The 16,723-nt window shown below is 44.3% G+C and overlaps 1 protein-coding gene across 2 annotated transcripts; it reads right to left on the reverse strand.

The window, feature by feature from the left end:
- Nucleotides 1-1,442: 1,442 nt before the first annotated feature.
- On the reverse strand, nucleotides 1,443-14,138 carry LOC308335595 (E3 ubiquitin-protein ligase TRIM21-like). Of its 2 annotated transcripts, XM_080792681.1 has the most exons (15): nucleotides 14,021-14,138; nucleotides 13,535-13,597; nucleotides 11,598-11,739; nucleotides 11,038-11,326; nucleotides 9,226-9,461; nucleotides 8,305-8,409; nucleotides 7,854-7,949; nucleotides 7,095-7,328; nucleotides 6,219-6,372; nucleotides 5,188-5,229; nucleotides 5,003-5,067; nucleotides 4,689-4,799; nucleotides 3,626-3,744; nucleotides 2,198-2,294; nucleotides 1,443-2,039 (listed from the first exon to the last, which is right to left on the reverse strand). In XM_080792681.1, the coding sequence occupies exons 3-15, from the start codon at nucleotides 11,736-11,738 to the stop codon at nucleotides 1,887-1,889; spliced, it is 1,842 nt and encodes a 613-aa protein (XP_080648807.1). In that variant the 5' UTR covers nucleotide 11,739; nucleotides 13,535-13,597; nucleotides 14,021-14,138; the 3' UTR covers nucleotides 1,443-1,886. The 2 variants fall into 2 exon arrangements, with proteins under 2 accessions (XP_080648807.1, XP_080648808.1); XM_080792682.1 differs by lacking the exon at nucleotides 14,021-14,138 and having other exon boundaries at nucleotides 1,443-1,978; nucleotides 13,535-13,712.
- Between the last annotated feature and the right edge of the window lie 2,585 nt (nucleotides 14,139-16,723).

The raw sequence follows: 16,723 nt of genomic DNA on the forward strand, positions 1-16,723 counted from the left end.
TTGTCTGAAATGTCACCTACCTGAAAATGTATTTTCTGTTCATTAAAATAGCTGGAGAGACAGGGTCCAAAGGGAGAGCTGTTACTGAAAAAAACTAACACATAGCAATGAGTAGGCTACTATCAAGTGATTTTAACCAACACATATTACCTTTAAAGAAATGTGGGCCTATATATTCTTAAATCACATTTCTTGGAATATCTGATGGACCGGGTAGACTAGACTATTTTACAAATTGACAGGCACAAATACCCAATTTATATACTTTATTTACTTACTTCACTTAACCTATTACTTACCACTGCTTGTAGCTTATCCTCCTAAATGAATGCATTAACATACAGTCCACACTAAATTTTAGTGTGGACTGTATAGACCAGCCTAGCCCTATCAGGCAGGAATGACTGACATCTGCATCACTTATGCTCCAAAGCGAACATAGCCCTTAAGCTATCGTACGGTATCAACAACTATCAAAGGGTCGCCGATCGCTGCGCGTTGATAGCTAGTACTGGTCAATTCTTTAGAGCAGGCGACGACATATGGTTTATGTGGTAATTCATCATATTCATAATGTAGGCCTACCCTTTCGCTTCCTAGAAATGTGGTGGGGGGTTACATTTATAATATTTGTCTTTGCAATGCAGTGTGAAAATACAGTAAAGTATAGGCTACAGATGTTATTTTTTGTTTCATCTATAAGTACAAAGTACAGTAGGCAACTCAAGTACCAAGTTACTACTGTCCAGTCCACCACCAAAGTAAAGGGAAAACAGTGCCAACTCGAAACCAGTCGTCCGCCCTGTGGACTTCATAGTTGTGGTGATTCTACCCTCTAGTGTTGAAAACGTATAACTGCATCCATGAGGAGAATAATGTTGAAAGTGGTCAAGTTTGTCTATGGGTTTTATTTAACACATTTTAAAGTTTGAACAAGAACTTTGTGATGTAAATATGTATGTATGTAATATACTGTATGTGTACTTTCCTGTGAGTGTGTATGTCATGTATTATGGTATATAGCCTAGTGTATACACACATTCCATCTCACTCGGGGGGGCCCGGCCTCAAAGGGACCGGCCAGAAAAACGTACAATGCATTATTAATACAATAGTATTGGTACCGGTCGATTTGACCATGCAACTAATCGGCCGTCAGATATCAGCTAAAATGTCAATATCGTGCATCCCTGTAAACACTGTATAATTCGCAGTGGTGTAAAGTAACTACCGGTAAGTACATTTACTGAAGTACTGTATTAATGTACAATTCTGAGGTATTTGTATTTGGTATTTGGCACATTTTTATCCACTACTTTTAATCCACTATTATTAATTTAGTTACTAGTTACTTTGTAGATTATAGATTATTATTATAGATTAACAAAACATACATTAACCACTCAGCGTCATCACTCAATCATGTTTACACAGGTGTGATGGTCAGTGAGGCGTCATCACTCGATCATGTTTACAGGTGTGATGGTCAGCGAGGCGTCATCACTCGATCATGTTTACAGGTGTGATAGTCAGCGAGGCGTCATCACTCGATCATGTTTACAGGTGTGATGGTCAGCGAGGCGTCATCACTCGATCATGTTTACAGGTGTGATGGTCAGCGAGGCGTCATCACTCGATCATGTTTACAGGTGTGATGGTCAGCGAGGCGTCATCACTCGATCATGGTTATAGTTGTGGTGGTCAGCGAGGCGTCATCACTCGATCATGTTTACAGGTGTGATAGTCAGCGGGCGTCATCACTCGATCATGTTTACAGGTGTGATGGTCAGCGAGGCGTCATCACTCGATCATGTTTACAGGTGTGATGGTCAGCGAGGCGTCATCACTCGATCATGTTTACAGGTGTGATAGTCAGCGGGGCGTCATCACTCGATCACGTTTACAGGTGTGATAGTCAGCGGGGCGTCGTTCTTCCCCGACTTGTTGGTGCAAGGGCTGAAGAAGCCGTAGATGCCCTCTGTGAACGTGTCAGTGAACGTGTAGATGTGGATATTAGCGTCGACATTATAGAAGGAAACCTGTGGATATGAACAGATCAGAAGGAAATCGGAAAAGTATAAATTCAATACTGTAAATTTAACCACACACACACACACACACACACACGCCAAACATTTCCCATAGTCCTCCCCATGTAAGCACAATATAAATCTGAGATATTATTGTTATTCTGCACCTGGCCTTTGTCGTAGTCCACAAACACACCGATCTTCCGTGGTCGGAGACTGAGCGGTACATCTGTCGCAGGCTCTGTGCGGAATGCATATTTGTTCCTGAAGAGAGGGGATAGTCAGAATGAAACCAAATGAAACCGTAGTGTAAGGGTCCCTTTAATTTTACACTCTACCGTATGGGTCCATTTGGTTTAATTTTACAGTCTCAAGAGTTAAAGATCTATAAGGGTCCATTTGGTTACCAACTCTCCATGATTTAGCTGGGGACCACCTGGAACCCCCTCGACAACCACTGGTGGTCCCCGGACCAAGTAACTAAACTTACGTACAATTTTTAAGTATTCTACTTTACATGAGCATTTGCAATTTCCAATACTACTTCAGTATATCTCAGATCCAAATATTGCACTTTTACTCCACTACATATATTTGAAAACTTTAGGTACTAGTTACTGTGTAGATTTTGATTATTATTACAAAACATACATTGACCAACGGACATTTGAAAATTGCCGATCTACAAGCTTGTTCGCCTGTAGATCTGCTATTTTCAAAAGATATTTATACATTTTGTACATCTGTGAAATGGAACATTTTGCATAATGGTTACGTTCTACTTTTGTACCTTAAGTTAGTACACTTTGATACCAATACTTGGTACAAAATAGCTAGGAGTCGAAAAGAAAAACACTTAAAAGCCATAAGGAATTACTTTATACGACAGAATGCACCCCATACACATACAATACCCACCCTGCACTATGAAATAAATATACATAGCCACTGTGTCATTGCATACATGCAATGACACAACATCAACAGAATTACACGCAGGTGTTTCTTATATCGTATAGAAACAGCACATGCCTACCAAAATGATTTCCAGGGGGATTTTTTCCGTTTTCGACTGTTCGCTGCTCCATTTGATGCTTGGGCTGTTGGTGGATTAGTGACGTATTCAGGTGTTTTACACAAAACAAATTATATCAGCCCACACAACACTGTAGTTACTGTAGGTGCCCTTCATAGCTGATCTTAATACACGTGCCGTTGTAATTTGCTCACGCGTTGTGAGCTTGTATATTCAGTGCATCCCTAGATATTTTTATTTGGGTGGCTGAAGTGATGTGTGTGTGTGTATGTTTTGTAATAATAGTCAATCTACAAAGTAACTAAAGTTTTCAAATATTTTTTGTGGAGTAAAAGTACAATATTTGGATCCGAGATGTAGTGGAGTAGAAGTAAAAGTACACACCAAGCACGTTTTTCGGATTTCTAGCGGCATTTCTCCATCGGTTTTTCCGAAAAACGCGTCCAGTGTGCAACCACCTTTAGAGCTTGGAAATACTCAAGTAAAGTAAGAGTGCCTCCAACTTGTACTTGATTACAATAATTAGTAAATATACTAGGTTACTTTACAGTGAACCCACTTGTCTCTCAGGCTGAGGAACCAGTATCCGTTGCAAGGGTTAACATCCACCTTTCCCTTCCTGCCGATTGATTGGCTGGCCACGCCCAGATCCCAGTCTGTCTTCCCGCCCACCTCGACCTGGTTTTTCGGGGGGAAAGAATCGCAACGGAATTGTGAAACAAGAACTTCACGCAAAACACACAAAGAGAAGGAGAGAGGGCAGGAGACGAGACGGGATAACATTTACTTTCTTTATTGAAATCTTCAAGTGACATAAATCTCAGGGGCAGGAATACAAAGTTACATACACAATGATATTTCTGACCTCAGATCCCGTTCCTTAACGGTAACATGATAGGTTAAAGCAGATACAACATAAGTTCTGAGGTCTGTTGTTTGCATGAAAAAGGTAATAGAACTAATAATGAGAAGCCTATGCTGCTGAACATTGATTGATTGAAATATTTATTAACAGTTTGCAGAATTACAGCACAACTCAATACAATGACTGCATGTTAACTGTGAGTGGACGACCCAATAAAGCATTACACTTGTGTACAAGAGGCGGGTCCACCTTGCTCAATTCATCAGTGTGCCTCATATCACAATTTGTTAATTAAGCCAATTCCAAGTTCCCCTGCCTCTCTATGAGTGATCCATCCCTGCTAACCCCCACAGTAGGTCACTGGGGGGGGGTAAAGGGGAGAACATTTTCAAACTCTCACTGCCACTCATGATCATCTCGCTCTCTCACACACCACGCACCAACTATTGTGTACTATTTTTTGGCTATTTGTGTAATACTAATAGTATGTATTCACACACACACACACACACACACACACACACACACACACACACACACACACACACACACACACACACACACACACACACACACACACACACACACACACACACACACACACACACACACACACACACACACACACACACACACACACACACACACACACACACACACACACACACACACACACACACACACACACACACACACACACACACACACACACACACACACACACACACACACACACACACACACACACACACCTTACCTCCCAGTAATGTTTGCCAGATGAAATAACATTTCTTCCCAGAACACACACCACTCGGTCAAACCTCTCTGGGTTGTCTGGGACCAACTGGTGACGCTCGCCATACTTCACCTGTAACAACAACAACAACAACGCAATGTCTCATCGCCGCCAGGCAGAAACCTCTCATCCCCATATCTTAACTTTCAATATTATTTAGTAAATTAATGCCCCCACCATGATGAGCGTCACCCGACCCTCTATAGCAGGAATCACGCTGGCTGGGTCAGGCTACTGTGAAAGGGGTGTTGCATTTGATTGGAGGGGGATCTCACCTGCTTCATGTCCTCTGATAGGACGAGCCTGGGATGGGCGGTGTCGGAGTCCAGAGTCATGTCCACTACAGAGAGAGAAAGAGAGAAAGGGAGGGAGAGAGAGGGAGATAGGTAAAGAGCATAACAAAAAACAAGTATATTATATATGTGTATTGTGTATGAATCCTCCGTTTCTTACATCTTACCTGCATAGTCTTGTATCCTCTTCAACGCTGAGACGGGAAAACCTGTAGTGGAAGCGTAACGCATGGATTCAGGATCAGATGTTCTTTGAGCCAATGCGAATTTCCATTAACGTGTAGGTGATAAGCTTCCCAGGCCAGACATGTATACATGGCTTCTCATCCACTAACCGTCGAATAAGCACAGTGACAGAAATGTAGTTGAACATTATCATTGGCATAGCCTAATTATTATGAATATTGATAATTAAATAATACGTCAACAGAAAAATAAAAAAATAAAGTTAGAATATAGAGATAGAAGGTTTCTGCGATGTTATGTAAACTATGAACCATTAGGGGGCAGCATTGAACTGTGGTGGTGTCAAGTGTTAAACTCCTATAATAACTTGCTCTCCTTTGACATAATCCTGTTTCTGGTGTGACACGAATTTTGACCTGATTCAATGTATCCCCTGAGCAAGCAGCACCGAAGTCTGACGTCAATATCGGGTTCATGTACCGCTACTTTTTATTTGCATTATCCCCCTAGCCAGGGGAAAATAAACGTTCACTTAACTTCACTCATATTGATATGAAGAATCAACTGACTGAGAGAAAACTCTATTGTTACTGCTACTGAATTAGTTACATTTTTGCTAGAAACAGACTGTATCATATATGAGTGACTGTCTCAAACGATACAGAGACACCTCCCTGACAATAACGCAGAGACAGCTTGTTTATCTTTGGACCACAATGCTTATATGAAACGATTTTATGATGACCCCATGTTATTCTCCATAGAGAAATTACTTCCGTGAACCAGGGGATGAGCGATCGACGTCAGGACTTCGGCGCTCTATTGTCTCAGTGGTGAAAACTTTAAGCACTTGCACGGGGGGACCGGGGTTCAAATCCAGGGTAGGAAATGACAGTTAATGAAAGAGTTTAGCTTATCCTGTGGAGACATCCAATATATATTTTGGGTCTCGAGCTAAAAAGTTTGGGAACCAGTGGTTCAACAAAGTGTCAATCAGGCTTCATTTGCTCACCTATCTCAGCCACGTTCTTAAGTTCTTGCTGGAACCTCTCGACCTGGACAGCCAGCGACCTATAAACGGTCCCTGTAACTGTTCCCAGGTCAGAGTTTACAGACACCCCAGACCAGTCTCTGGTTGGCGGAGGGGCGGAGAGGGCGGCAAAGCTCTAAAATGATGGGAAGTATAAAGTGAGCAACATAATTCACTATGTTAACATAGTTCACTGTGCATAATTGCAGTACCCAGGTTTTAAGTTTAGTTTCCACACAGCAGGTTTGAAGCAGAAACACAATATATACAGTATACTATATGACACCTTCATCCGTTTCCAGTTCACAAGTCTGCTGCAGAGTCAATCAAACAAAGCCACCAGAAAAAGGAAAAGCAGTGCAAGGCATTGTATGTCTGACTCTGAAATCTGACTCTGCCTCATTTTGTGTCCTTGTGCTTTCTGAGTATATACCCAACACAGAATTGCCATACACCGCGCACTGTTGTTCCAATCCACACCAAACTTGGCATGAACACTGTTCAGAGGACTGGCATGACATACTGTATATTCACACCAAGAAGACTACATTTCACACATATGGGCCACTACAGCGGTGTTTAACACTTCAAATGGCCAAAATCCGGTGATCATTGCTCTGATCAGCGCAATATGGGACTAGAATTGAATGCCGTGTATCTAAATCTAAATCTAGTTGTAAGGGAAATTGCATGTATACGTATACGGTATGTGTGTGTGTGTGTGTGTGTGTGTGTGTGTGTGTGTGTGTATATATATATATATTGTAGGCTATATACAGTTTTTTTTCTTCACAGTTTTGTTTCTTAAAGATCTCAGAGTATACAGTATAAGATTATGAAATAACATGTCTCCCGAACCTTGAGGCAGTGGATGTGGTCCTCCGATTGGGTGAGCTCGGCGAGGGCGTGGCCTCTCCTGCGGAGCTCGCCGACCTCCAGCTCCAGCTGGCGTATGAGGGCGTCGGCCTGGTGCTCCGCCGCCCGCCGGCTCATCTCCATCACCTCCTGCAGCTCCGCCCGGCTCCGCTCCACCGCGCGCACCATGGCGCCCAGTACGCACCCGCTGCCCGCCGCCTCGCGCTCCACCGCCACCTGGCAGGTAGGCGCCGATAAGAGAGAGAGTTTGTTTGGGTACTATTGTTGCGTTACTGTCTAACCGTAGCTTCCGTTTTAGTCGCGGCCTTTGCCAGCTTCTTTCTCGTAAACTAGTGCACCGTCTGTGGTTTGGAACTAATCGCGATGTTCGGAGGTCTTTTCTGATTGTTTCTTTTTATATACCATGATCGTTTGGTATGTCCATCTTTTATTCGCATAATGTGGGGAACAAAAGAAATGCAACGCCACCAGCGACACAACGTTTTTTCCCCCCCACGGTTCAGTTTAGAATGAATACCAGGCTTTCCTCCGCGTCGACACAAGGTTAATACTGTACTAGAATTTCATAAATCGACATTGTGAGGGACAATTTTACAAATGTTTGCGTTGTGGTTAAAATGTTTAGAATTAAAGGTACAATTAGGTAAAGATTCAGTTTAGGATTACAAACGTATGCGTGTGTGTGTGTGTGTGTGTGTGTGTGTGTGTGTGTGTGTGCGCGGGCGGGTGTGTTTCTCCTACCTCTAGTTCGGACACAGACATCCTGATCTCCTTGATCTTTTGGACTCTCAGTTTGATCATGACCTCAGTGTTCTGCTCCGACGCACTCAGCAGGGCCTGTGCAAACACACACACACACACACACTCTTCCTCAGCAGAAAGGTTTTCGTTTCTACAACCAGAGTTCATTCAGATTTATTTAGAAAATAAATGCAGCTCCTTCGCACTTTTTTGCTCCTTACTGTGAGTTCACATTATGCACCACTTGGAGTTTGGACACACCCTCAAGCACTGGTGCCATGCATTTTAGACCATATGCACTAATGAATCATTTTTCTTTTAACTTTTTTTAACTAACTAATAAGTTTGAACTCATTTCGGCCATTCGAAAATAGCCAAAGTATAACATTTGAGTACTTTTCCGACCACTGCATCCATCTGTCCATGCATGCAGTCTCTCCTCCATCCTTACCTTCTGCTCCTGCCACTCAGACTCCACGGACACGGTGTCGTGGTCCTGGTGGTCCAGCGTCTTACACCTGGGACAGATACACACCCCGTCTGTCCTGCAGTACACCTGGACACGACAGGACAAAGATGTTCAAAATGACAGCATTTTTGCCTTTCTAAAATGGCATTGGCTATACCGTCTGTTACCGTACTAGTAATCATTCACTTTTTTTTGTCATTCGTCAGGTCTTAACCAGAAGGGGTACAAAAAGCCATCTCAGGGTCAACTATGTGAACCCTTATCAACCAATAACAGGTTAAGTGGTCATGGAATTAATGCTTAGTATGTGCTACAAAGGAAACTGGGGATACATCAAACCTATAGCGTCTATCTACAAAACAATAATCAGTTTAGATAATATAATCATCATCGATCCATCTAAATTACATACCTTGCACTTGTCTTCTAAACAACACAACTAGTTTTGGTCTGCAAGGGCTCATAACAACGATTGTGCAACAACAAAAGCTAGAAGTTTGAAAATGTGTCTGAAACGATAACGTGGTGATATGAAGCGCATGCTCTCAGTAAAAGGCCCATACCAGTATTTAGAGTTGTCACAATAATTACATAATCGTCTAATTGCAATTATTTGAGGTAATTACTGTTAATTATTTTTGCATAATTGTCCCAATCGTGTCCATGTTGAAAAAGGTTCATATAAAAGCAGAAATAGCAGATCTACAAGGTGTCACTTTGTGACGCCTTGTGAGCTTGTATATCAGCTATTTCCGCTATTTCAGAATAAAATACATACAGAAATGGCAGTAATTTCTCTGTATATTTCAGTTCCGTCCCCAAAAAAAATGTAATCGTAAAATCGCAATTATTTGCATGACAATTAATCGCCAACTTAAAATGTGTAATGGTGACAGTCCGTACCAGTATTCCCCTCTGATGGACCTCACAGAGGGGCAGGTTGGCGCTGGTGTCTAGCGCCATCACCGTGAATCGCCGGCGGCCGTGGTAGGGGTAAGGTGGCGGTAGCGCCGTAGGCCTGGTGCCGTGGTTCAAGCTCTGGGCCTGGACCATGGCAGCGAGGGGACTCTGGTTGGGCACTGAAGACGCCAGAAGGGGGGTGGCGTCTTCAGGCGAGCACGACGTGGCGAAAGGATTGCCTTTGGAGATAATGCGATTACGGGAAGTCAGATTGAGAGCATCGTATGTGTCGTCAGTGGTCGTCTGACCTTAATAGGGTGGGGTTCCGGTACCAGATCCAACATCGAGGAACCGGTATCGGTTCCGTCACATTTTGGAACTGTTTCCGGAACCGATTTCATCACAATGTCAGAGCTGATATGTGGACTTCACATCTGCTATCTATATACAATTACAATACTATAGTGGTTCTTTTCAAGGACCACCATAACTCTCATACAGACTTTTAGGGGTCAGATCAGCCAACACAGGGAGGCTGTCAGAATCGGGACAACGCTCCACACGACCCAGACTCTTCTCCGTTTTGTCTCTGTATATCGAATGAACTCTCCATTGCAATCAGAACTGCAGACTCACTCCCAATCTTCCGCCGTAGACTGAAAACTCACCTCCATCTTAACTGTTGCAGTAGCACTTGCACTAGACTCGACGACCTTACATATTATATGCAAAAGCTAAACTTATGTAATTTAGATTTAGTTTATGTAGACATAGCACTCTAGTGTAAACTCATAGATTAATTCCACAGATATTCCAGTGTTAGACGAATGTTAGGTTCCTTGATGACTATTTCTATATGTATTTGATGTATTCAGGCAAAACATCTGTGAAATTGCCCTTTAAAAAATAAGCAATCAATCAACGAATTAATGAATGAATGAATCATCCAACCAACCGGAGACTGCCCATTAGTCCAACATCCCGTTACACCGACCTACGGGGCCAGTTAAGACTGAGGTTAGGGCTAACCTACGTGGCCAGTTAAGACTGAGGTTAGGGCTAACCTACGTGGCCAGTTAAGACTGAGGTTAGGGCTAACCTTGTACGTAGCCAGTTAAGACTGAGGTTAGGGCTAACCTACGTAGCCAGTTAAGACTGAGGTTAGGGCTAACCTACGTGGCCAGTTAAGACTGAGGTTAGGGCTAACCTACGTAGCCAGTTAAGACTGAGGTTAGGGCTAACCTACGTGGCCAGTTAAGACTGAGGTTAGGGCTAACCTACGTGGCCAGTTAAGACTGAGGTTAGGGCTAACCTACGTGGCCAGTTAAGACTGAGGTTATGGCTAACCTACGTAGCCAGTTAACCCATTCTGAACGGGAACCCATTCTGGTGTTAGCATCATGTTATGCTTTAGCTATTGAAAAATAGCAGATCTACAAGCTCATAGCGCGCCACCGAGTGGCGCGCTACGAGCTTGTAGGTCTGCTATTTTTGAAAAATCGAAGAACGACTGACATTTTTTAGAATCTGATCTCAGGTCAGAATGGGTTCATCAGACCAATGTGTGTCCAGTGGAAACCTCGTATGAATCTGATCTCAGGTCAGAATGGGTTAAGACTGAGGTTAGGGCTAACCTACGTAGCCAGTTAAGACTGATGTTAGGGCTAGCAACCTACGTGGCCAGACAGGCCAGTTAAGACTGAGGCGTGGCCGGTTAAGACTGAGGTTAATTAGGGTTAAGCATATGGATAGTTGGTTAGTAATCGGTCAGACTAACGGGGTGTCGACACACGTCCACACGTACGTCTCGTATACCTTGACTTTGTGATTCTGAAGGGATGTTCACCGCCAGTGTCTTCTGTCCTCGCGGCGGCTTCTTCTTCAGCTCGTCAAACGAAATGCCTGCAGGCTCCGCCTCCCATCCTCTTCCTCCTCCTCCTCCTTTTCTCACCCTCCCTCCACCTATACCTCCAGCTATACTTGCACTTCTCGTCTCTTTTCCGCTCATGGATTTGAACTGCTCTGTGATCTCCCTCAGGGTCCTGTTGATCTGCAGCTCTGGCCTCTTCTGGAAGCTCTTCTTACACAGAGGACACTGACAAACCTGGTAATGGATCAATCAATCAATCAATCAACCAATAAACCAATCAATCAATCGCTTGATATTGTTTGAACAACACAAATCTTCTCTTCTGGAAGGATCCTTGGCACAAAACATTTTCTGCATGGCCAAAATACCGGTACACATCATTTTGGGTGCCCGTGGTACGAAAAACTGTGAGAACCACTGATGTAGAAGGCATTTGTAGAATCGGCCTCAGGTCTTAATGGGTTACTTAGAGAACGAGGGTAACGAAATAAAGCTGAAAAGGTACCTTGGAGCCGTCCCAGTACCGGGTGATGCAGCCCATGCAGAAGCTGTGTCCGCATGGCGTGGACGACGGGTTGGTGAACACATCCAGACAGATGGAACACTGGAACTGGTCGTCGGACAGGAAACTGCCGTATAAGGACATCCTGAGTGAGGAGAGAGGGTTTGTTCGGTTTTGGATCTCGCTGTCCCTCTAGAGTCTAGAGGGACAGCTGCGTCCCTCTAGAGTCTAGAGGGACAGCTGTCCCTCTAGACTCTAGACTCTAGAGGGACAGCGTCTATAGAGTCTGTTTCCCAAACAGTGAGTCGGGGCATTCAACGGGTGCATGTGTTTGGTCCGATGTACTAACAGTTGGACAAGCATTAGTCTGACCCTACCCCAAACCCTAACATAACCCTAACCTCACAGGGAAGCCACGTATGTGTCTTAAGCAGCAACGCATGTCGGGAGCCACGGGTGAGTCTTAACCGCCCACGGATGTGTCTTAACCAGCAACACATGTTGGGAGCCACAGGTGAGTCTTAACCAGCCACGCATGTGTCAGACTGTTGCATGTACGTCGGACAAACGTATGCGCACCTCACTAGTTTGGATCTCGGGGAGACATCAAATTTGTCTTTTGGGTCTAGAGAGGATCAGAAGCTTGACGGTTCAATTCCTCACCCCAGTCTATTTGTGGAAGTGTCCCTGAGCAAGACACTTAACCCCTAACAGCTGCCCCCCTGTGTTCTCGTCTGAGCCAATCTGTATACGAAATCAACGCTGTTTTACTGGTGGCCTAAACTAAAGATTAGAGGAGGAGCACTTGTTGCCGGTAGGTTCCCCAGTTTGATTCCCTAGATACTCACCACTGCCCTAAACGCAGGTGAAGTGCCCTTGAGCAAGGCACTGAACCCCCAACTGCTCCAGTGGAGCTGCTCAGTGGCCGAAGCGAGTGTGGAATCGTCTTCGTGTTTGAGTAATGACACGCTGTGATTGTCCAGTGCACATGTGCAAGGACGTGTTGTGATTGGACAGTAGCCACTTTGAGTGGCAGTCGCGGCAAACGTTCTCACAAGAACATGACTTACTAGTCTATGCATTCTAGTCTATGGCCAATGGTTGTGGGTTTTGTGTCTAAGCAGGGTGACATTGCCCTCTACCATAGTAACGCATTTTGTATAATTAGTAAAATAAAAACAGCCTGGAGCGCAGACAGAAGAAACTGGTATTCAAAATAAGAGGTCAAAAGTCAGAACACAAAAGTTGTTCGGCATGAGGAGACGCATATGTGTATACGTTTTATTGCTGCTGGTCAAACTGTTCATTAGCTATGCCTGTTCAAAGTTAGCATTTTTCTCTGCTTCTCTCAGCTAAGGGGTCTTTGGGCTGAAAAACTTTGAAGACCCCTCAGCCCTGGGTTAAGGTGTTTGCACACTGGTGCGTTTTTTCAGGCAAATATCGGAGTGAATTTCAGAGGACGTAAAAAATGTATCGACACTCGTCACTTTATGTCCATCACGTTTGCACAATGCTGCCGAATATTTTGTCTGTATAACGTTTTCCGCAGCAGTCTAGTGGGTGAGTGCATGGGGTATTAGTGACAGGCTGACAGCTAGTGATAGCCTACTACTTTCGGATAGGCAAAACGCAACGAAAAAATGCACCAGTGTGCAACCACCTTTAGACCACATACTTCATAGAACAGATTGCTTACAGTAGCGGTTTGGGATTCAATGGCAATTGGATGTGGTCTCCCTTCTCTAACATTAAGAAATGTTATGTACACGACAGTGTCGGTATCTACTACTGGTTGACAAGTAGTACTGTCCAAAGATCATATGCACAATACCTTCTCCCGAGTGGGAGGCCACATTTCTAGAGGTAATCCTCGACTCTGCTTTAGGCAAGATTTAAACTCTACTCAGGGTGCTCATCTATGTTTGGTAAGTTCATGTTACCTGTGTGACAGGGATAGATGATGTGGTTTTCCAGGTGGAATTCTTCAGACGTGGCGGTTTGTCCTGGTGGACACACAAGTAGAAACAGATGAATATCCAGACTGTCTCTCTCTGTCAATCCTTTCTCTACTGCACCGGTGTCTCTCAATCAGACTCACTCACATGCGGGATGCGTGTGGGTGTGTGTTCCATTGATATAAATATGAGTGTGTGTGAATGCATGAGTGACAGCACGCTGGTGCTTTTCAACCCTATGCCACTCAGGTAAAACCACGCCCCCTCACCTGTCTTGACTGAGCGAATGCCGAATAAATGTGGCAGGACTGGTTTGGTTGAGGAAATGTCAAACAAGACTGACACTCATGTACAGTACGTGCACTGATGCGCGCGCGCGCGCACACACACACACACACACACACAATTTTGACACCGCCTAGAAATGTCTTTGGCCTCGTCATGAATAATAATAACAATAATATGACCTACTTCATCTCATGGGAAATTCCGTTTCCAGCTTCTCCAGCTGCTTGCTGCCCAGGTGGACTCGTACACAGGGGGGATAGGAGCGGTTTAGGGGTTTAGGGACACCTCCACACATTGCTCGGGGCCGCGAATCAAACCTGGGACCGATCTGCTTCCCAGCTGGGCTCTCTCTACCCATGGCCGCAATATGTTTCTGGGTTGTCGGTCCGTCCAAACCTAGTGAACATAATATCTCAGGAACACTTTGAGAGAAATTAATGGCAATTGGCACAAACATCCTCTGTTAAAGGACAGAGAGTTTAAGGTCGTTGTGATATCAAAACAAATGTTCATTACATTTATGCAGGCATGCACGCACACCACTCTATGCAACTATATTCCTATACTGCCATACAAAGCGCAGTAACTACGTAGACAAAATCGGGAGGCATACTTTGGTCCGACGGACCATTGGTTCGACGGAGCATTGGTCCGACTCGAGGTTAGGTTTAGGTGTGCTGCCCCGTGCTCGCGGTTATGGTTAGGGTGAGGGTTTGGGGTTAGGTTTAGGTGTGCTGCCCCGTGCTCGCGGTTATGGTTAGGGTGAGGGTTTGGGGTTAGGTTTAGGTGTGCTGCCCCGTGCTCGCGGTTATGGTTAGGGTGAGGGTTTGGGGTAGGTAGTCGATGGGACCAATGGATCGGACCTATGACCCGTCGGACAAAAGGCATGCACTTGACAAAATCAAACTGGAAAAAAAAAAAAGCCACTGACATTGTAGGGGAATACTTTACATGCACGCATGCGGCACGCATGCGGCATGCATGCATACACACATATTTGTTTTACTATTTTTGTGGTGACATCAAAAGAAATTCTTCACTACTGTAAACTATGTTGACACGCAGACATGCGTGAGTGAAACTATGTTTCAGGTATTGGGTCAACCTGGAGGAGCCCTGACACGTGTACGTGTGTGTGTGTGTGTGTGTGTGTGTGTGTGTGTGTGTATGTGTGTGTGCGAGCAAGAGACAGAGAGAGAGACAGACAAAGAGAGAGAGAGGACAAGTGGATCTGCTATGCGTGTGGCTTTGGGTCCATTTGTCCAGTTGTTCTCTACCAGTGGTTCGGGGATCCACCGGTGGTCCCCAGATAAATGACGGAGAGTTGGTAACCAAATGGACTCTATATTAGATAAGGGTCCATTGAGGTTTCATTGTCTCCACCAGGCCGAAGGCGTGGGGAGAGAGTATGTTTTGCACTCCGTCCGCAATTTACGTGAAATCTTTCACGAACTTTCCTACTAGGCTGAGGAATATATCCCCACCCTTTTCACATTGGCCTGTTATAGCGCCAGCAACAGGTGAATTTTTGCAAAAACATATTTTTGGAACAAAATGCCTGAAATCATCCAATTGCCATTCAAGGCGTAAAAATAAATGCCACCCTTTTCACATTGGCCTATTATAGCGCCACCAGGAGGCCACAACCTGACCTGCCCTGGTGGAGACCTGTGCCCCGAGGGGCACTTTATCTAGTTTGGTTTCATTTTATGCTCTCAAGAGTTAAAAAAGATATTGTTAATCATTTGCATTACTTAATTTACAAGAAGTCTACACAATCAGAGAATGTAAAATAATTGTTATTTTGTATTTTGCCCGTTATGCCTCTTATATGGTACCACATCATTATTGTAATCCTACGAAATCAAAGAACACAAAATAATAATAACAATCTCTATTTGCAACGTATTTCTTCAAAAGAACAGTGTGATTAGTCTAAGAAATATGAGTAAACGTGACAGGGGAAGTTCAAGCCGAGGCCATGTAATTTTGCCAGGAGCTACTTTGTGCGAAACAGTAGGTCAAAGCAAAGGAGGTGTCATTAATTACACTGTAACTCAAGGACCTGTACAGCTGGTTGGTTAAGATATCAACTACCAATCCTGGGATGCCTTTGGTTCCCACAGTCAGATTTCTTTGTATTGTTCAATTGTTCATATTCACTTGTTTTTTTCTCAACACCAACCAGCATAGGGATAGTTGTTACGGTTCAGTTGAAGCTGTTGAATCTATAACATCGATGTGGCCTTGATTACTTAATATTCTTGGTTGGAAATGTTTTCCTTCTGGGGTCGGCAGTGGCTCAGGGGTTGAATTGACCAGAAGAATGGGAGCCCGGAATCGAGAGTTAGTGTCGAAGTGTCCTTGAGCAAGACTCTGAACCCCTAATTGCTCCCGATATGCAGGTTGTTGCCTTGCATGGTTTCCTCCACAATCGGTGTGTGAATGTGCAGCAAGGGCGAAATCCGAAAGAGCCGGCCGTCCCGCAGGCCGGTATAGGTCTGATGGCTGGGCCGTGTGAATGGGTGAATGTAATGCACAATCTATGTAAAGCGCTTTGGATAAAAGCGCTATATAAATGCACCGTTTACCTTCTCTGTCCGTCCGTCCTCTGGTTTGTAATGGTGAGATTATTCCCAACTTGCACTTCCAGTATGTGCCGTGAACTGACGTGATATCGCGCGAGCGCGCACACACACACACACACAAATATGCACGCACAAATATGCACGCACAAAATACACACACACTGGGAACACCTCTAAATTGACATGAATGAATGCCTTAGTGGAGAAACAACACCCAAATACTGTTGTTCGCCTTCACAGTTTGTCATCTTTTTGTGGTACCGTAACACTGGTGATGATGTTATAGTTACAGACCCCT

The sequence above is a fragment of the Protomyctophum bolini genome (genome assembly GCF_963924005.1).
Source record: "Protomyctophum bolini genome assembly, chromosome: 20".
In the NCBI taxonomy this organism is placed as follows: domain Eukaryota; kingdom Metazoa; phylum Chordata; class Actinopteri; order Myctophiformes; family Myctophidae; genus Protomyctophum; species Protomyctophum bolini.